This window comes from Mesocricetus auratus, unplaced genomic scaffold (assembly GCF_017639785.1).
Source record: "Mesocricetus auratus isolate SY011 unplaced genomic scaffold, BCM_Maur_2.0 Super-Scaffold_100676, whole genome shotgun sequence".
Taxonomy (NCBI): domain Eukaryota; kingdom Metazoa; phylum Chordata; class Mammalia; order Rodentia; family Cricetidae; genus Mesocricetus; species Mesocricetus auratus.
This window is the reverse complement of record NW_024429266.1, coordinates 124,100,569-124,122,064: the sequence shown is the minus strand read 5'-3', so window position 1 is coordinate 124,122,064 and position 21,496 is coordinate 124,100,569. Positions and strand designations below refer to the sequence as shown.

The 21,496-nt window shown below is 36.0% G+C and overlaps 1 protein-coding gene across 4 annotated transcripts in view; it reads right to left on the bottom strand.

The window, feature by feature from the left end:
- The window catches only part of Ccser1 (coiled-coil serine rich protein 1), a 1,057,181-nt gene that overhangs the window by 574,076 nt on the left and 461,609 nt on the right, over positions 1-21,496 (bottom strand). For all 4 annotated transcript variants that reach the window (XM_040737638.1, XM_021230621.2, XM_040737639.1 and 1 more), the window contains one exon: positions 13,872-13,955. In XM_040737638.1, coding sequence (XP_040593572.1) covers positions 13,872-13,955 — 84 coding nt within the window. The remainder of the gene's footprint in view (positions 1-13,871; positions 13,956-21,496) is intronic.

Sequence of the window (21,496 nt, the reverse complement as noted above, 5' to 3'; positions counted from 1 at the left end):
TCAATTCTTTACAGACTTAAAACAACCCTAGGATGACCTCAGGGAGGTGAGGAGCAGTGAATATGTGAGAACTCACTTTCTAGCTGTGTGCAGGTGACTGAGACATCTGAACACATCCTTGCCCTTTGGCTAGAATTAATGCATTTCCTCACTTTCTCACAATTGCTGTCAGATCCTGGAATAATTTGAGTGTGCAGAAGAGCAGATGAGTTTGTGGATGTTATGCTATTCATATCATACAGAGAGAGCTTTCAAACAATCTCACAATGGTGGAATCTCATTTACTTGACACTAAGACACGAGGATTACAGGTTCCAGACCAGCCTAAGTAACATAGCAAATAAGAATACATAATAAATAATAAGCTAAGGTAGTTCAATAACATGCTACCAAACTAAGGTGCCTAAAACATTGTTCCTTCTGAACTGAAAGTTCTTGGAGTTCAGTGGAATGCAGGAAGAGCAAATCTCTTTGTCTGTCTAGACAGTGGTCCTTAAGAAGCCACATAGAGGATATATAACCCAGTACTCCTAGGTGAATAAGATTATTCTGTACATTATTCTGTAGTACATATTGAATTATAAATTATCTGTTCTTTTCAGGACCCATTCATCTTTCCCTCCAATAGTTTCTTCAAATATTTCATCGTATTCCTCTTCCTTAATTCTTTATGTGATGAGTATATACCGCCTTAAATTAATTAGGTTAGATGGCATACATTATTTTCCACTGATATCTCTGTTTATGTAACACCTCTTCATCTTATTTCCCATTAATCTGATTGCTCTCAGTTTATTTTATAAATTTAATTATTGAATCTTAGTCTTTCCTTCTCCACAACTCAGTTCACTCTTAGTTTATTCTTCACTTATCTGATAGTTCTAAGCCATTATTTTTCAAGTCTTTTTGTTGTTGTTAAATGCAGGAATTTATAGTTTGGTACAAACTTGTTCTAAAGACAGGTGGCATTGATGTTTAAGTTACATGCAAATGTGCAATGGGATATGACACCAGAAATAACATTAGTTTGTGAAATTCTGTGCCTTTTCTGATGCTTGTCACCATGAATACCTCGGAGTTTGTGAAAAGGTAGTGAGTTAGCTGCTCTGCAATGTGTTTATTTAATTAACTTTGGGCTTGGAATTCTGACAGCTCTAGTATCCTAGCACCATGAACTTGAGAAGAAATCTACACAGAATAAATAAAATCTTTAATTACAGTGTTTATATGAAGAAAACTGGAATTGTTTTCTATTCCTCCAATTTAGAAGTCTGCTTGGAGATGATATTCAAGGACAAACTTTTCTTTAAATTCTAACTCAATTTTATTCTATAGACTTGAAATCCCTACATTTTTCTGAATTTGTTTTATTACGGAAAATTAGAAGTACTAATACTTTTGATGTTCATTATAAATATTAAATGCAGTAATAAATATTAAGCATTAACCAGAGTGTTTATCAAAGAGCATGTGTTTACTAATTAATCACTATCTGTTTACACCTGTCCTCTAAGTTTGGCATTTCTTTATCCTGATGTTTCTGACTCCAAGGTGATTGTTAAGAATGTCTTTCAATTTTTGGTTTTTCGAGACAGGGCTTCTCTATGTGAGTTTGGGGCCTGTCCTGGAACTCGCTGTGTAGACCAGGCTGGCCTTGAACTCACAGAGATCTGCCTGCCTCTGCCTCACAAGTGCTGGGACCAAAGGTGTGCGCCACCACCGCCCAGCAGAATGACTTTCAATTTTTAAAAGATAATTTATTTTAACGTAGAATATTCACACATACATACTATTAAGTAAAATAGAGGATCATTGTGTTCTATTAAATTCCTGCAGAAGGAACACTCACAGTAAATTTACTCATAACTAAAATGGAACAAAGTTGTTCATCTGACTTCAGAGACAAGATAATTTTACAAATAGCCTGGTTTCACCAGCCTAACAATGAAGAAGCTTCTGTTTTAAATCTTTCTAATTTAATAAAAAATTTAAAATATTTTGAGCATTTTATACATGAGTAATGTACTTATAGAATCTCTACTTCTCCTCTCCACCCTCTAATTCTTCCCAAGTGCCCACCACTCCATATCAAGTTTTGACCATTTTTATTCTTTAATTATTGACATATATACACAAGTATGTAAATATAAGTAAAACCTGCTGAGTACATTTACTTTTGCTTGTATGTCTATGTGTTTACTCCTGCAGAAAGAAAGTATCACCACACTTACTTGTTTATATAAGGATGGATTTTACAATGCAGTTAGGAATTACAATAGGGTTTATGACATCACCAGCCATAGGGAGTTGGCTAAAGATGAATTATATTGATTAAGGCTTAAGCACAATTAGATGACTATTGGTTATCCCCAAAATATGAGAACCACTAATGAATTCTTGGGAGCATCATGACATCTTGAACTTTGCTGTGGTTCATAGGATTTACAGCTTTTCTCCCTTGGCAGCTTATATGCCACCTTTGAAGACTATGAGAGCGAGTTCTCAGGAAGGAGGCTTTCAGGCCAGTTACAGCTTGATTCCTCCAAGTTCTCTCTGAGTTCTTACAGGAAAGTAATCTGAAGAAACCAGTACACTGTTTGCATTGTGTTGTTTCCTCATTACTGCAAAGCTATGAGGTGAGGGCTTTTTCTAAATCTTCAAATGAGATTCAAGCCTGAGTTGTTAATTCCTAATAAAAGCCAATTTTATCTTAAATTTTGTTGTAATTTTCTGTTTTTAATTTAAATTAGAAGCAAGCTTGTTTTACATTTCATTTTTAGCTCCCTCTCCTTCACCTCCTCCTCTGCCCCCCACCAACCACCTATCCAATTCCCTTTCTGCTCCCCAGGGAGGGTGAGGCCCTCCATGGGGATCTTCAAAGTCTGTAATATCATTTGAAAAAGGGTCTTGGCCCTTCCTCATGTGCCTAGGCTGAGAGAGTATCCTTCTATGTGGAGTGGGCTCCCAAAGTCTATCTGTTTACTAAGGATAAATACTGACCCTAACCAGAGATTTCCCAGGCTTCCTAACTGACGCCGACGTTCAAGGTATCTGGATCAGTCCTATATTGGTTTCCCAGCTACCAGTCTGGTGTCCATGAGCTCCGCCTTGTTCAGGTCAGCTGTTTCTGTGAGTTTCTCCACCCTGGTCTTGACCCCTTTGCTCATCACTCTTCCCTCTCTGCAAGTGAATTCCAGGAGTTTGGCTCAGGGTTTAGCTGTAGGTGTCTGCTTCTGCTTCTATCAGCTACTGGATGAAGGCTCTAGGATGGCATATAAGGTAGCCATCAATCTTATTAACGGGGAAGGGTGTTTAAGGTAGCCTCTTGACTTTTTTTTAGATTGTTAGTTGGGGTCAACATTGTAGATCTCTGGACATTTCCCTAGTGCCAGATTTCTCTTTAAACCTATTATGTCCCCCTCTATTATGGTATCTCTTTTCTTGCTCTTCTCTATTCTTCCCCTGACTCATTCTTCCTGCTCCCTCATGTCCTCCCCTCCCCTCCTCTTTTTCCTAACTCCCCTCCCCTCCCCCATGCTCCCAATGAGCTCAGGAGATCTTGTCCCTTTCCCCTTCCTTCTCCAGTGGACCATGTAAGTCTTTCTAAGGGTCCTCCTTGTCCAAGCTTCTCTGGTGGTGTGGATTGTAGGCTGGTAATCCTTTGATCTGTGTTTAAAATCTATATGAGTGAGTGCATACCATGTATTTCTTTTTGTGAAATACATGGTATTACCTTGCTCAGAATGGTTTCTTCTAGTTCCCTCCATTTGCCTGCAAATTTCAAGATTGCATTGTTTTTTCCGCCTCTGAGTAGTATTCCATTTTGTGAATGTACTACATTTTCTTTATCCATTTTTTCAGTTGAGGGGGCATCTAGGTTGCTTCTAGGTTATGGCTATTACAAATAAGCTGCTATGCACATAGTTGAACAGATGTCCTTGTTATATGAGTGTGCTTCTTTTGGGTATATGCTTAAGAGCAGAATTGCTGGATCTTGTGGTAGACTCATTCCCATTTTCCTGAAGAACCACCATACTGATTTCCAAATTGGCTGTACAAGTTTGCACTCCCTCCAGCAGTGGAGGAGTTTTCCTCTTTCTCCATATCCTCTCCAGCATAAACTGTCATTAATATTTTTTATTTTAGCCAGTCTGACAGGAGCAAGATGGTATCTCAGAGTTGTTTTGGTTTACATTTCCTAATGGCTAAGGATGTTGAGCACTTTTTTAAGTGTCTTTCAGTCAATTTGAGTTCCTCTATTGAGAATTCTCTATCTATTTCTGAACTCAACTTTTTAATTGGATTATTTGGTGTTTTGGTGAGTAGCTTCTTGAGTTCTTTGTATATTTTGTAAATCAGTCCGCTGTCAGATGTGAGGTTGAAGATCTTTTCCCATTCTGTGGGCTGCCATTTTGTAATTTTCATCAAATCATGTACATGTAAACACATATATTTCCCTTGTAACATTTCTGATACAATTCAGTAAGTATTTATTTTCCTAACTATAAGTCTTTGTATGACTTATCTAAATGGATATATAAATTTAACAGTAAGCTTAGGAGTATCTATTGGTATAAAAATAAAAAACAAAAAGAGGGGGGATGTGGAAATGGCAGGATACACTTGATAGAAGAACTTAAGAAACTATAAAAATAGTCACCTGTTTCAATTTACATATATATTAAATTCTGCTAGGTACCTCACTTGTTCAGTGTATCTACATACTTCTAGGCTCTATCAATGACTTAAAAGTAAACCCTTGTCCTACTGGCATTAAAATATGCAACAATTATTTCTCTGTATCTATGACATACTGCAATATGACAACACTCTGTGATAAAGAGTTAAACAAGTATTCAAGATTGCTACAATAAATGCCCTGGAATATTAAAGATTGTATCTTTTGGCAGCTCTTCATCAGGGTACTGGAGTGTGGAAGGAAGCAGAGGCTAATCCCCATTATGTATCATAGGATACTGTCAGATTCATATTCTACATCTGTCTCACAGTGCTGACTAGGAGAGTAATTACTGCTGAGATAAGGCCTTTCTGGAATATGTGCAATTAATTCTCCTGGTAAAAGAATGAAAGTAGCCTGACACTTTAATAATGTTTAAGTATACCTAATCTATTTCTTTTCTGTCCCTAATGTTTCCTAAATATGAAAAAGAAAGAGGATTTGAAAGTACTTACAGCTGCCTGTTCTTATGTAAATCTTCCACGGGACTATAATATTCTATCTTAAAATGACTGGCATGAAATAATACTATAAATTATAATAGCATGAGGAGCAAGTGGGGAATTACTTTCAAGCTGAATTCAGGATGTGATTTTCATGCAGAATAATGTTTCTCTTATCAAGTAGGAATTATTCTGTTATTAAATCTTCAAGGGTGTACAATTTCATTCAATTTGAATTCTGAATATATATTTAAACCAAATGAAATTATTCTTCTCTTCAGATTCTTTATAATGTGCTATTTAACCATATGCATTTCTCAGATTTTATTTCTAGCAACCTCTTTATGCCATAGGTAATCACCTGATTACACATGATGCTACACTTTGAGTGTTTTTATATTTTCAAAACTCCTCAGATCTATGACTCCTAAGCACTCCATGCATTGTTATATAAGTGTTGACAAAGTATCCTCAACCTTGACCTGCATTCAGTGAAGGGCATCTAGGAGGACTGAGAAGGGACTGTTGGTTGTTTGCATTAAAATGAAAACATATTTTCATATTTGTTTTGAATGAGAGGCAGAAAGCTTAATAACACAAGGGATTCTTTCTGGACCTTCTTTTGTATTACGAGACTTTGTCGAGTTGATTTTTACCAGGAGGAAAAAGTGTTCATCTCAGTGAAGTACTGTGTTAAATACCTGGAACAGCCTTTTATTATGCTTCTTCCAGTAAGGAAAACTCATGATTAAATAATGTGCATGATATTGAATGGACATTAGCAATGGCCAGAAGAGAAATACAGCTAACCAATACTTTTATTGAACTTTGTAAATATGAGTTTGAAAAACATGAAATTTTCATAAAAATATCTTTTTTGAAAACACAAGAGCCACTGACAGTTACAGAGACCTATCTGTGATGTGCAGAGTATGTGCTGTATGTAACAGTATTACTGTTTTACACACACACACACACACATACACACATGCACACACACACGCACACACACATATATATTAAACATGACTAATGAAAACAAAAAACCACTTTTTGAGATATTAAAAGTACAGTGGGATATTTAATGTATGAATTACAATTTACAAATATCTAGTCTTAACTGCAACTTGATATGGCATGTTTTGTCAATATCCATGGGAGGCCTGCCCTTTTCTGAATAAAACTGGAGGAGGAGTGGATGGGGGAGATAGAATGTAGTTGAGGAAGGACTGGAAGGAGAAGAGGGGGGGGAACTGTAGAAAGGTTGTTAAATAAATAAATATTAAACATTTTTTACAAGCATCGCCTAAAATATGTGCACTTAGCTTTCACAGGTTATTATTTTAATTCTTTAAATTTTTAGCACATTTATTTGTGTACACATGCTCATAAACTTGCTAAACATTGTGGTATGTCTGTGTGGGGAGGGGTCAGAGGACAACTTGTAGAGGTCTGTTCTTTCTTTCAATCATGTGAACTTTGAAGACTAGGTAGGATCATCAGACTTAGCAATAGACACTATTACCCACTGACATTTATCACCGATTTAATTCTCAAATTTATACAAATACCCCCAAACAGTTCCATTAAATGGTGGAATTCATTAAGTCAAATTTAATATCTTCATTGCTAATTTTGAAACTGTACAAGATGGCCTTTCTTAGCATTCCCCCCATTATAAACTATACTGAAAGTAGCTATGTTCTACAGTTACAAATTTATCAGCGAAAGGGGAAATGTGTAATTTGTGTGTTTCGTGTCTGTAAGTGGACGTCTTCCTATGTATCTTTATTTTAAAATTTATTACACATTAAAAATAACTAACATTTATATGATAAGTTGTGTATGCATAATTTAATGACCTAGAATTATTTACAATGAGATGCAATTAGATACAATGATCTTCTCCCTCCCTCCCTTCCTCCCTCCCTACATCTCTCTCTGTCTGTCTGTCTCTGTCTCTGTCTCTCTCTTCCTCTCTCTCTCATACACACACACACTCACACACACACACACACAATATTTCTAGGAGGAATCTTGGCAATGATATGTTTAGAATTTTAGGAGAATTTTAGTAAATACAGATAACTTTCAGGCGAGATTACATTATTTCCATAATACATAGTCAGTATAACCTCTAGCTGCTTGCTCTACCATGAAATATGTAGTAACTAACTTAGAAACTGATATTTTTCACTACTTGCAGACAGTAAAGATGTGTCATATTAAGAAGCACAAACTCTTTATTCATTCATGGGATAATGATCTTATTATTTGGAGGTTTTAACAGTGTCTGCATTGTCAGCTTGACTAGAAGAATCAGATCTGGACATTTCTAAAGGGGTAAAGATAAGAATGAGGTCCAATTCTGAATGTAGGCATCATCGTCCCATGGCCTGAGGTCCAAGGCTGAATAAAATAGAAGAGAGGGAACTGAGCATGAGCACTGCACTTCTCTACATCCCAGTCAGGGTACCAGGTAGCCCTCTCCACACCCCACTATGCCTTCTGCACATGACAGAACACATCTCTGAATCATAAGCTAAGACAAGCCCCTCATCTCTTAAGCTGCTTGCTGTCAGTTGTTGGTTATAAAGACAAGAAATGTAATGAATACAGAATAGGGCCCATTCATTTCCCTAATAATCAGAAGTGAATATTCGCAAAGAAAAAGCAGCAGAGAAGCTGCACTTAACACTTGTAACTCAATCAGAAAGATGAGGAACACCATCCAGAGGGGAACATCTTTACAAAAGAGCATGTGAAAATTCAGAATCTTGAGATACTTTCATAATTTGCTTTTCCTTTTAAAATCATCTATACATTTTCATTTGATATTTTAGCAAGTATAAGTATTACATGTTCAAATTACTAGTGAAATCTCTAGTGTACAGCATGGCAGATCAACACAAATCAGTACATTTCAGCCCTAGGCTTCAGAACCAAAAGGTTAATTTTGTCTGTAAGTAGATATCGTCAATTTACTTAAGATGTTTTGGATTAACCTATAGATAAATGGCGAATACAGATTATTTTAGTTTTTATAGCATCTGAAAAACTTTTTCACACCACAATCTGAAAGTATTTATGAGAATTCTGCAGCTATTTACATGATTAATGGGTATCTAATAGAATATACGCACTTCTTAAAACACAAGGCTACATTTTACCAACAATGTTCATGACAAATGTCACAGATTTACTGTAGTACATGAAGATAATGATTGCAGTGTCCCTCAATTTCACATTATGAATAAAAATAAAATTACATGCTATTCTTCAACATGACCTTCACTAAATATATGAGAAAGAGACTAAAACTTTTCACAGGCATGAAAAATGATTCCATTTTATAACAGTTTAATAAAAGTTAAGTTCATATAAGCATATACATAGCTCATGCTATTTTAATTTATTATAATTAGTATGAATATATTCAGCTATTGTATTTAAGACTTTGATTCTACTTCATATGGTATTAATTAAGTATCTTAATTAAATAAATGACTAAGGTCTTAAAATCTAAGTGTTGAATTGGAGAGTTATCTTTCCAACATATGCAGTACCCCATATACCCTACAAAGAAAATAAATTTCTACACTTAAATAATATTCATTATAAAAGCCCTTCCTAGCATTCATGACTCTGAACCTTGATTCTATTATATACTGTCAGTTAGTTAGCAACCTCCTCAGTCACCAGATGCTGAACACTTGTCACAGAGTCTTGTGGCTTTGCCTTCACCCCCTGATCAGTTCCCCCTTCTCCAGGGACTTATAATATTCATCAGCAACCATTCTTGCTGTATTGTTGTTTAATTTTATTTTGTATCATTTCAGTAAGTAAAATATCACATAGAATAGTAATACAAAAATCAATAAAATTGGGATCTTATTTTTCAGTTAGCAAGGGATGCAAAAATCCCAAATTCTTCCCCAAAGTTTTTATTGCCGCCCCCCCCCCAATGCAGACAACAGGAACAAAACCCATCAAGTTCATCTAAATTTGTGATTTATGTTCCAAACATAAGTGTATTTGATTTTTAATGATAAAAGAAATAGGTGTTTATCATTAAAATGACATAGTGGACCAAGGGTAGCAAAGAATGCCACCAAGCCCAGATTACTGCAGAGGCAGGAAGATAACAAATTCAGGTGATGCAAGAACCAAGACCCTCCCCCCAAAACAAACAAAAACAAAAAAACCAAGCCAAGAAATGAGCAATCACAAACAAAATGCAAGCTCCCAGAACACACAGTGGTACAGAACTGAAAAGTCTCATCGGATAAATATAAATACTACCCATTACTCCAGACAAAAACAGCACAGGCTGAGTGGCTTTCAAACAGGATCTTGGTCAACTGGCACTGTCAGCATTTAGATCTGGGACCACTAGCTAGCAGAGTCAAGCTTTTACAAGTGCCCCTTCCTGGCTTGCAGACAACCATCTTCCCTGGGTATGTTCATATGACCTTTGCAGAGAGAGGGTGGTGATGGCATGGAATGAAAGGAGAGGACGATTGCCCCTTGCTGTGTTTCTGGCAGAGCACAATGGCTCTGCTATGGGCTGAAACAGCTGTGGGTAGATGTTCCCATTGCCAACCAGTTCCTTTCTGCTATAACCAAAGGGCCGCAGTGTGTAACTCTTTTTTTTCCTGCCAATTAGTTGCCCTATCATGTATATAACCTCAGTAAAATCTTACGTTTTAACATTTAAAGTTCCCTTGGACATCATAAAACAGTGTAAATCATTAGTTTTATCTGTCAAAATCCAATAAAGCTCATAAAAGTAGGTAATGCATGAAAATTTCATAGGCATTAATATCAGACCTCTTGAAATTTTTTCTGAGAGAACTAATTGCTTATTGCCTTCATTTTTACACAGAAAGGGATCCATTGACAATCTGGATAGAAAATATACTCACATTAGGAATCCAATTAATAAATGTGATGCTTTTCTCAAACAGTACGTAAGTATAATGCAAAATCAAATGATTGTGTTTAATTTTGTAGCATCTTCAAGCTTTATAAAGTCTAATAAGCCAGGAAGCAAGGAATTTAGAATTAGGGTAATAATTCTGAAGTCATGGGGAAGAGAAATTAGGATACTTCATGAAATATCTAGTAGAATTTGCTGAGTACTATGTTATTTGCTAACAAAAAATAAACAGGAGCACAACATTAGGTGTTCTTCTATGAACTGTGCCCTCCCCCAATCATATAGTTTGTCACCTGGGAAGAAAGAACACCTGGAGGTTGCTTTAATTAGATGACATCATAGGGTGGGGCACTCAGATGGATTAGATGGAGAGACCATCCTTCTCCCTTTGTATGCAGTGAGAAGTTGGCCATCCATCAACCAGGAACAGCCCTCCCTGGCACCCACCCATGATGGCATTCCAGTCTCAGACTCCCTACCAGACAGGACTGTGAGAAACTAGCTTTCTCACACTTAACTACGACATACACAAGGAAAGGTCTATCTCTTTTGCAGGATTCCAGCTCACTGGGTATTTGTATGCATATGCTTATCTTAAATGATTTCACTGATGGACTGAAAATTAATATGGTATCTCTAAAGCAATTTTACTCAAATTCTCAAAACTTTTAGAAGCACCAGACATCTAGTAAAGCATGAAGACTCCTCCTGACATATACTGGAGTAGTGGAAAATGCTGTTGAAACCAAATAGCACACAACTAACCTGTCACAACAGCATGGCAATGGTGCTGTGAAGAAGATGTTGGAAAGGTAGGTGTCGGCAAGATGGTTGGAAAAGAGGATTCACAATTTTCTGTACCAACACTAACTGACCACTGATTAACTTCTCACAGTAAGTGAAATTATCAAGGTGAGTGTGGCCATTAATCTTGATCGTTGATAGTATTAGATCAGGAGATACCTGGGAGGTTAGTTAAGTAGATTGCTAGGTGTATTTTAAAACATTTCCAAGAAAGATTACATCATGGTGGTTCTGATCTAACAAATGATGTAATCAGTTGATGCATTCAAAATTGTAAAAGACTATTTGAAGTAACAGGAATGTGGGTGGTGGCTTGATGTGGAAGAAGAGAGACACCAGGAGAATAATGTTGAAATCTGTATTTTTCCTTCATCCATGGTATTTTGCCCTGCTATAGGCTTTAAACAATGAAACCAACTGAACATGAACTGAAAACAGAAACAATGAGCCAAAATCTTTTTTCTCTCTCTCTTTTTGCCTCTCAGGTATTTGTTACAGGAATGAAAAGTCTGAATGGCAATGCTCTGCTGAATAAACATGGTTATACAAGGTAAGGTTTTCTTAATCTAGCCTTTTATTGGAATAATTCTTTATACATTAGTTCTGCAATATGCAAGCAAATGAATTTGCCTGTAATAATATCAGTGGCCAAGAAATAAAAATTGCAATAATTTATTAGCTATTCTGTGCTGTTAATCTGTATGATAACACATAGCTGCTACGCTACTTTATGAACTTAACAATTTTGTCAAATTGTCATGATTAAGCCTTCTCAAGTGACTAACCACCTGTAGTTTCCATTCTTGTAAGAGTAAACATGAGTTCAAGGTCAGCATGGATAGATATGGTAAATTCTCAGCCATGGTGGGATACAGAGTGAAACCATGTCTCAAACAAAAAACACAAACTGGAAAAAAAAAAGAAACAGTTGCTTATTTTCAGCACCAGAACCACACTGGTCCATATTTTTCACACATTTCAGCAGTTTAGAGAGTCCTAGGCACTTTTGTATCTCATGCACTCTTCAGATTCAGTTTCGTTTGTCTTTTTAACATTTCTTCTTCCTTCACACCTCCTTCCTTACTGAAGGTCCTCTTTATCAAAACAAACCTCACTGCAAAAGGGTAACATATTTCTTTCCTTAAAACATTCGACTATGCAGCACAGACATTGAAATGGTGCCTTGATTATTACTTTGGAAAATTTCAAGGCTAAGTAGCCAATTTGGACAACTCAAGTTTAAAGAAAAGAAAAATTTAAAAGCCCACAAGTATGTCATTTTAGTATGTCAGGAAATTCAAGTCTCTTTTGGAGAGATGGGAACTGAATTATTGTAATTATAGCTGTAGCATTGGCTCTGGAAGCAATGATTTTCTTTCTCACCCAACAAGAAAGGTCTGTTTCTTATACATTCTGTTTTAAATATGATAAAACTGATGGCATGAACAAAAATGTATAATCTTTTCTGAGTTAGTTATTGAAAATCAGCACTCCCTGGCAAAGTGAATGAGCTGTTATTTAAGACTGATTATTCCATTTGATAATAGATATCTGTACTTAAGGTTTATTAAATACAAAGATATTTTTCTATGACATATAGACAAAGGTTGGTCATAATATACACATAGAAGAGTAATTCTCAACCTGTGAGTCATGACCCCAACAGGGATCGCATATCAGATATTAACATTATGACTCATAACATTAGCAAAATTATAGTCATGAAGTAGCAACAAAATAATTTTATGGTTGGGGTTCATAATAACATGAGAAACTGTATAAAAGTGTTGCGCATTAGGAACTTTGAGAACCACTGACATAGAGGAATATATTAAATATACTGTGTTTTCATAATGTAGTAGATACTGTCTATACTACTAATCTGCTGCTGATCCTTTCATAATGGACTATTTCTTATAGTACAGGAAATGCTCTTCTCGTCTGTGAATGCTATTCTAATTTTACGTAGTAGGTTAGAGGCTTGTGAAGCCCTACTAACATGCTTAGTCTAAATAAGGGTCAACTTTCAGTAAAAGCTCTGCTAACACTTCAGACTCCATAAAATATTATGGATTTGACATCGTACTAGTATGTCTGTCATCCTTATAAGCTTGTTGGGCTATAAACTCAGTTAAGCTGTTGAATTGTACTTTATACCTATATAATACACCAACATTGATATAGTTAACTGTTAAATCATTTTATGTTTTTAAATAGGATTTCTTTTATGACACTGATAATGTGTCAGGGTATTTTCTACTGTGTTATGGTTATTTTGCTGGTATCTTAGGAACTCTCGATAATTAGCATTCTCTTTTTAATTATTTCATATTTCTACAATTTTATTTCTAGAGTACTGATATTCATTTTAAACTGCTGCTCATAAGGTATATAAAGTGAAACATCTAAAAATTACAGTCCTTCTATATAGCAAATGTGCTATGATGTTCTAACCACTCAATTTCTTATTTCCAACATAACCTCTCTCAGTTATATTTTTGTGAGAGTTGTATATTAATTGAACATTCTACTCTATGTACTGACAAAAAGCTTAATCTGGTGATCATAAAATGAAAGTAAAATATGTTTGGTTTGCAAGAGTAATAAATGCCTTCCTTCATATTGTAAAGTTTCTCTCTAGGCATTTAAATACGGAGGGGAATCACACAGAATACAAAATGTTATGTGGCTTTAGCCTTTATGATTACAGATACAACTAAAAGTTTGCACTAATTTCTAGTAGTATGTAAATTGTTGCACACGTAAAATACCATTTCTTTTCTGTCTGCAGTCAAAGACTACAGTTTTCAATACTAAAGTTTTGATAAAAGTTATGGTGATATTTTAAATCATTCGTCAAACTTATAAATAATAGTATTAGGTCAATAGATAAAGGTTACGCCAAACAACACTGAAGAGTAAGCAACTGTGTCAACCAATCACTTACCAGCTCTGCTTGTAGTTGAGAAATGAGCTCATCCCTGTCTTTCAGTTGCAGTTTCAGCATTGAGCATTCATCTTTCACTATATCCTACAAAAAAAATCAGAGAAAACACAATAGGCTGAGCCCTCTCACTTTGCTCTTTACAAATAAAGTCATCTTCACGCATGGAAATAATTGTATGTGACTAATGAAACTTGGATTTCTCTATAATGTGATACTGCTTATAATACTTCAAAGTTGCAAGACAAACAAAAGTGTATACATATAAAACATTACTATGATATACACATCATGTATATTTCTCCATATATATGATTATTTTTGTAGAATTTAAAAATTTTCTTTTTGGTATTTATTTGTCAACATTGTGCTACTCAAAAATACATGGCCATCATTCTTAATTCTTTCATCACTTTTTGGTGCATATAATCAATCAACATTAATTATACTCTATAAGAAATACTTTTGTTCTCTTGTGCAATTAAATATTAAATCTCATTTGGGAGATTGTTTTGAGATAGATGTTTTGTGTAACAGCCCTGGCTGTCCTGGAACTCACTTTGTAGACCAGGCTGGCCGTGAAACTCACAGGAATCCACCTCTCTTCGCCTCCAGAGTGCCACTATTAACTGTGTGTGCCACCATTCCCAGCTATGTACTAACTGTTAACCCGTGGTCATGCTACACTCTTGTCATCAATGACTTTACTAGTCCCTTTCACTAGGATTCACTGCAGATTTGACATACTCAACGTGAAGGCACATTTAGCTTCTACATCCACATCCATGGCCTCTGTAACTCTGTGTTGGCAGCTTTCAGACACAACCACTCATCACAGAATTCTCCATTACTCATTAATACAACGTCTACTTGATCAGAATCTCAGCTGTCTGCAAACATCTTTCATTTCACATTCTTTCCTAGATCTCTCTTCATCATCCCCCATTTCCTAACAGACAGAAACCTCTTCGATGTTCACTGAGCCAAAGCTAATATTAATTCTTTATTTTATGATATTTCCTACTTGAATTTCTCTAATAAGCATTTGCCAACTATAAGAGATATTGCTTATTGTGCAAATTTCTCTACATTCATTTTCCTTACCTATCACTCCCTTTATTTATGAGAAAGAATCTTGAGTGGGAGATAATGGTCTTATTTTCCAGGGTAAAAAACAGTCATCTTCTTTTTCCTTTTTTGCATTTTCCTTTTTAAATATATTTTAAACAGTTTTAATTTTAAATACATTTTAATAATATTTTTCCATGTACTTCCACTCCCCCAAGTCCTTCGTGATTCTATCACCCTCTCTATCCATTCAACTTTAAGCTCTGTCTCAAAAAATAACAAAAAACCAAATAGAATAACAAATCCCTAAAAACCCATCAAAGAAAAACAAAACAACACCTCCCTAAAAACAAAACGAAACAAAACTACCAAATGAAAGAACAAACAAAAAACAAAACTGTGGAGTCCCTTATGTGTTGGTCAACTATTCCTCAACATGAGGACTGCTCTGATTAGGTTAATACACCCAGTGTCACTCCATTTGACCTCCCAGCAGGTAAAAATAGCATCTCGGTTGTTAATCTTTACCCCAGTAGCTGGATTTTCATCCATTCATAAAATTTTTGAAAATATAACAGAATAAGGTAAAACAAAAACGATCACATCAAAGTTGGACAAGGCAAGCCAACAGAAGGAAAGGAACCCAAGAGAAGGCACAGACATCAGAGACTCACTCATTCCAGGATTCAGGAGTCCTATAAATACACTAAACTGAAAGCCATAATATAAGTGCAGCTGATCTGGTACAGAACTGTGCAGGCCCTGAGCTTGTTGCTTCAGTCTCTCTGAGTTCACATGGTAGATTGGTGTTGTTTGGTTTTACCCTAGGTCCTTAGGCTATCTAGTCTCAGGTACAGGTTCTGTCTTGTGGAATGGGCTTTGAGTCAAATCAGTTATTGGTTGGTTTCCACAACAACCATTGCCCTAACATATCTTGCAGGCAATACACCATCATAGATGAAGGGGTTCTGGCTGACTTGGTGTTTACATTTCTCTTTTGATAGCATGCAGAGGACCGTCCTGTACCAAAGATGCTATAACATAGGGAATACACACATTTTCTCTTAGTCTGTATCTCTATGTGACCTAAAAAGAAAATGTCTTAGGGAGAAAATGAAATAGGATTTGGTTATTCTGGGGTGCTCTCTATTTTCTCTATGGTAAGAATACTATATAATTCTAACTTATTCTTATATTCTTGATTTTTCTGATAAGTGCTATTATAGCGTCCTTCCTATTGCTGAGATGAACACTGACTGAAGGCAACTTGGAACAGGAACCAGAGTGTAGGAACTGAAACAGGCCTACATTGAATGCTGCCTGAAGGCTTGCTACCCATGGGTTCCTCAGTTTGCTTTCTTATATAGGTCAGGACCCCTGCCCAGATAATGATAATACCCACAGAGGGATGGACCATCCAACATCCATCGTTAGTCAACAAAATACACCACAGACATTCCCATCAGCCAATCTGCTAGAGGCAATTTGCCAATTGAGGTTTCCTCTTCATGGTAACTATAGTTTGTGTCCAGATAACAAACTGGCCAATATAGTCATGTTAACTAGTGATGATGTAGTCTTCTAGTTTGGCCACACAATGTGGGTTTAATAGCCTGATTGTATACCCATTCATTTTAAAACTAATTCTTACTAGTACCCTCAGAAGCAGAAAGTTCAAGTTGTTTCACATTGCAAAGGGAAAACTTACAATTAACGAGACCTAGGGTTAAATCTCTGATGCTTAATCATATAGTTATGTGTTTCTGTGTCTAGTATTTAACTTCTTTTTTATTACACTTTTTATTATATATTTAAATTAGGAACAAGCTTGCTTCCCTCCACACCCACTCCCCCCACCACCACCCCTGGCCCCTCACCCAATCCCCACTCCATTCCCTAGGGAGGGTAAGGCCCTCCATGGGTGATCTCTAGAGTCTGTCATTTCGTTCCTGGGAGGGCCCAGGCCCTCCCCAAAGTGTCCAGATTGAGAAAGCATACCTCATTGTGGGATGGGTTCCCAAAGTCCATTTGTGTGCCAGGGATAAACACTGATCTACTACCCCAAAACCCCATAGATTGCCTGAGTATCTTTGAACTCCAATAAAATCCCCATGCATGTTGAAAATGGCACCAGCCTAGAAATTACCTGAGGCCAAACACTTTTAAAATTTCTATACCCTCATTTCGAAAAGAAGTTAAGTTAAATATATAAAACAATACACTATCAAATTTTCTCTTCTGGCAGTAAATACTGAGATGGAGTTAAGCATGTTAAATGTTTACAAGAGAAAGGGGAAGGGTGGGTGAGAAGAAAGGGAAAAGTGAAGAGTGCAGGAAATAAATAGGACAACCATATTTCACATTGATAAATCATGTCAGTTAAACAATTACCTCCAGAACTCTTTTGGCTTACACCAGGAATTCTCTACTAAGGAAAGCAAGTTGGCTTTTGTTCAGTCAGTGTGTGGAGAGTTCCTGAAGCAAAACTAGATTCCAGCTATCACTCTCTGAGTTTATTCATTGTTTCAGACTATTTAGTGATGACTTAACTTGGGAGCCCAGGAGGTGCTGAATGAGATAATGGTTAAAAGGAGTCAACTTCACATAGGTCTTCAAACTCTCAGTAAGTCTTCAGGGATTTAGCATGTGTCTATTTTTATTTTGTGGTGGTGTTGACGATCAACAGTAATTTTTAGGAATTAATTAGAATTTTGTGGATTAATTTTTTAATACTGTAGATTTGCCTCTGTTTTTCTTTCAGGAAATTATAAAGAAGTTAATCTTTTCAAAAATAAGCTCTCTTTTAAAAAGCCTCCGACTTTATTCCTGGGGAAATTTCTCAAGATATTCACAGCCTCACAACTTTAAAACAGACAAATGTATCCTAATAGTGATATGTATTTAAAACATCAAATATATAACACATTGAATGCCATGAAATAATTAATGGGTATGCTCCCTGAATGACATTGTCAATGAATATTAGCTATCTAACATTTTGTTTACTGTTGTTATTTGCATATATTTACACATATATACATATAAATACTTCTTAAATATGTCCACTATGCAAAATGAAGATAGCTTAATATCACTCCTATATTCCTGGATGAGGACTAATAATAATAGTCCATAAATATTGTTACTATCAATACAAAATTATGGAGAATATTTTCATACTGAGGTTGTGGGATTTTTACAGAAACATGGGTGAAAGGTGGCTTACATGAACAAGTTTCAATTAAAAGACAACAGCATCACTGGAAAACCTACTTCTTCACTGTTGATGACTCATGACTGTGTTTACAGAGGCAAAATGGTGACAATTAACCCAAGGAGTGTTCATTTATTCTTTTACCTAAGTAAAAAATACATTGCCAAATATCATAGGTCTTATTTACTAAATTTTTAAAAATGGAACATATGTTTGCCAGATATCACGATCATGGTAATTTACTGTGATATTTATAAGAGATATTAAATTTGATAAACAAAATGAAAAATGTAATGCAATTTACAAACTAGTTTTTCTTAATTTTGACTCTGAAACTGTTAGTAACTTCATTTTCAAAATAAGTCTCTTGGAAATGTATACTTTTTCCTGTAAATCAATCCAGGGCATGCACAGGCTTTTAGAGCAATGGTGTATATATCAGGACATTCCACAGCTGAGGAAGAATCTTGGGACATTGAATTCATTTTATTTTTAGTCTACAAAAGGTTCCTTTAGAAATAACTCAAGAATTCTTAGCTATTTCCATCATTTTGTTTTGTTTTTTTAATTTTTTTAATTTTAATTTTAAATAGCTTGTTTTACATGTCAATCCCAGCTCCCTCTCCCTCGCCTCTTCCTGCACTCCCCTTCCCCCCCCCCCCACCCTATTGCCAAATCCTTCCACATAGGGGATATCTAGAGTCTGTCATTTTACTCTTGGTAGGGTCAAGGCACTCCCCTAAGAGTCCAGGCTGAGAGAGCATCTCTCTTTGTGCTATAGGCACATGAAGACAGTTTGTATACCAGGGATAGACACTGATCCACAGCTCAGGGCCCCATAGGTTGCCCAGGCCTTCTCACTGACACTCACATTTGGGGGGGTCCAGATCAGTCCCAAGCTGGCCTCCCCACTGTCGGTCTGGGGTCCAAGAGCACTCCCCTGTTCAGATCAGCTGTTTTGTTTTTGAGATAGGGTTTCTCTGTGGCTTTGGAGGCTGTCCAAGACAAGGCTGGTCTTGAACTCATAGAGATCCACTTGCCTCTGCCTCCCGAGTGCTGGGATTAAAGGCATGTGTCATCAACACTGGGCCTATTTCCATCTTTTAAAAGATCACAGAACCTTGTATTTGTGTGGAGGCTTTGCAATTCTCATTTGTACTATAATAATCTTTTTTTAACCAGCTATTTCAGAAAATGGTAGATTTGGGAAAAAAGAGCCTTAGGCACAAAAATAAAGAAGAAAAACAATTTCAGCAAATACTAAATAAAATGAAAACAAAACATCAAAAACCAGAAATTCTGTCCACATCCCACTCAACAAAACCCATTACAGCCCTATGCTTTGTTTACTATACTTTGAAAAAATATTAAAGTGGTTTTAATTGTTGTCAATATTTATTTTGACAGATCTTTAGACAAACATGAATGAAAATGAACTCATATAACTTAAAATAATAAAATATAGTCATTCATTTTCTTTGATTATAAAGTGGATAATGTTTTATCCTAAATCATGGTTCATATCAAAATTACTACTCAATAATTTTACTACTCTTTGCTTCAGCCAACATTTTTGTAAGAAAAAAATTAAAGATAAAATTGATATTGGAAGCATCACCAAGATCAATTTAAAACTATACCAAGACAAGTCTGTGAACTCAACATCAATAAATTTATCAACAAATCACTAACAAAGGCTTCATATTTACTCATATTGTCCTCCTGAAATTGTCTGATAGGAGCTCTTGAGACTAGAAACATCCTCAAGATTCTTAAGGTAGCCTGACACTAACATTTTTTCCTCAAACTAATAAGATTAAAATATTATACTTTAAGTCATGTGAACAATTGTCTAAGTTCCTCTTCCCATGATGAAGACTAAATGGGGAAAAACTGAAACACCTTACTAAAAGTGTCTGTCATCAAATATGAACTGGATGTACCAGAAGGTAGGTAGGTGCGGGAATGAATAAACTCTGTGTATAAGGCCAAGTGATTAAACTTTCATATTACAGAGGATTAAAGTATTTCTGACCACAGCCAAATTTATCTCAGGCTATTTTTGGTCCCCCAGAAAACCATTCACTGCCCATCCATTTAAAATGTGTTTTCCTGCAAGCCACTGGCTTCTATCAATCCAAAAGCTAAGAATGTTATTAGATGGTATCTGAGTCTCATCTTAGTCTCCCCAGTGGTGTGATAACTCTCCTGACATCCCTACCAATGTACATAGTAAATGACTGATTTGGGACTTTCTTAGTTCTGTAACTAATAAGATATCACAATAACACATCCACAGTAGAACACAGTATTAGGAACTAACTGAATATACTCCCAGGCCATGTTTATGCATATTGGACTACAGAATATAGACTTGTTAAATTGCTAGATGCATTTATTTTACTTTATATATGATGTTTACCTGCATGCATGTAGGTGTCTCATGTACATAGCTGCTGGATCTCTTGGAACAGGGGCTACAGATGCTTGTAAGCCTCCATATGGATGCTGAGAATCAAACCTGGGTCCTTTGCAAAGCAATTACTCATAACCACTTAATTATCTCTCAAGCCCCAAGACAAACTACTTCTTGTTTCCTTTGATGTGAGATGTGCTTTTGTATTGTCTGAAGCATATTTATGTTTTTTTTAATTTTAAAGAAAGAAAATCTTATTTTTCTACATCGTGAAGTTAGCAAGAAATTTAACAGTACAATGGACTTACAATCTTTCCGGGAAAGAAGAAAACATAATCAAAGAATGGAATTTATCTCCACTCTGCCCCCGAAGCATACAGCAGAGTTGTCTTCTGTTTCGTCAAATGCTGCCTGGAGCTAATGTTGAAGCAATGCTTGGAATCCAGTGAACTTCCTTGTTTAGTGTCTAACAAATATCAGCATCCTTATCTGTCCTTCACTGGTAAAGCCTTCACAAACCAACCTTCCTAGCACGTAACCTGTCCAAGCACACCCCACTCCTAAATCAAGACAAAATACTGGGCAGCCAGGGCAACCTTAGAGACATAAAACCAATTCAAACCACCCAACCTTTGCTTGCCATAGCAAGCTGCTTCCTAATAATGCCTGGTGCTACTCCTTCTCAGGGTGAAGTTTGCTAGTTCCTCTGGAGCAGTCTTTGCTCTTTGTAACTGTAACAGTGTTCTGTGTTTTACCTACCAGTGTAATATGTCAGTGTGCTATGTCCTATCATCAAGAGAACCTTAAAGTTTCATAAAATAAAATGCCACCAAGAACCTGGCTGCATGGTAGTGGCACCTCTGTCATGCTCCTGCAACAAGAGAGCAAAGGCTCTTGGGAATTTAAGGTACCATCATATATAAAGACAAT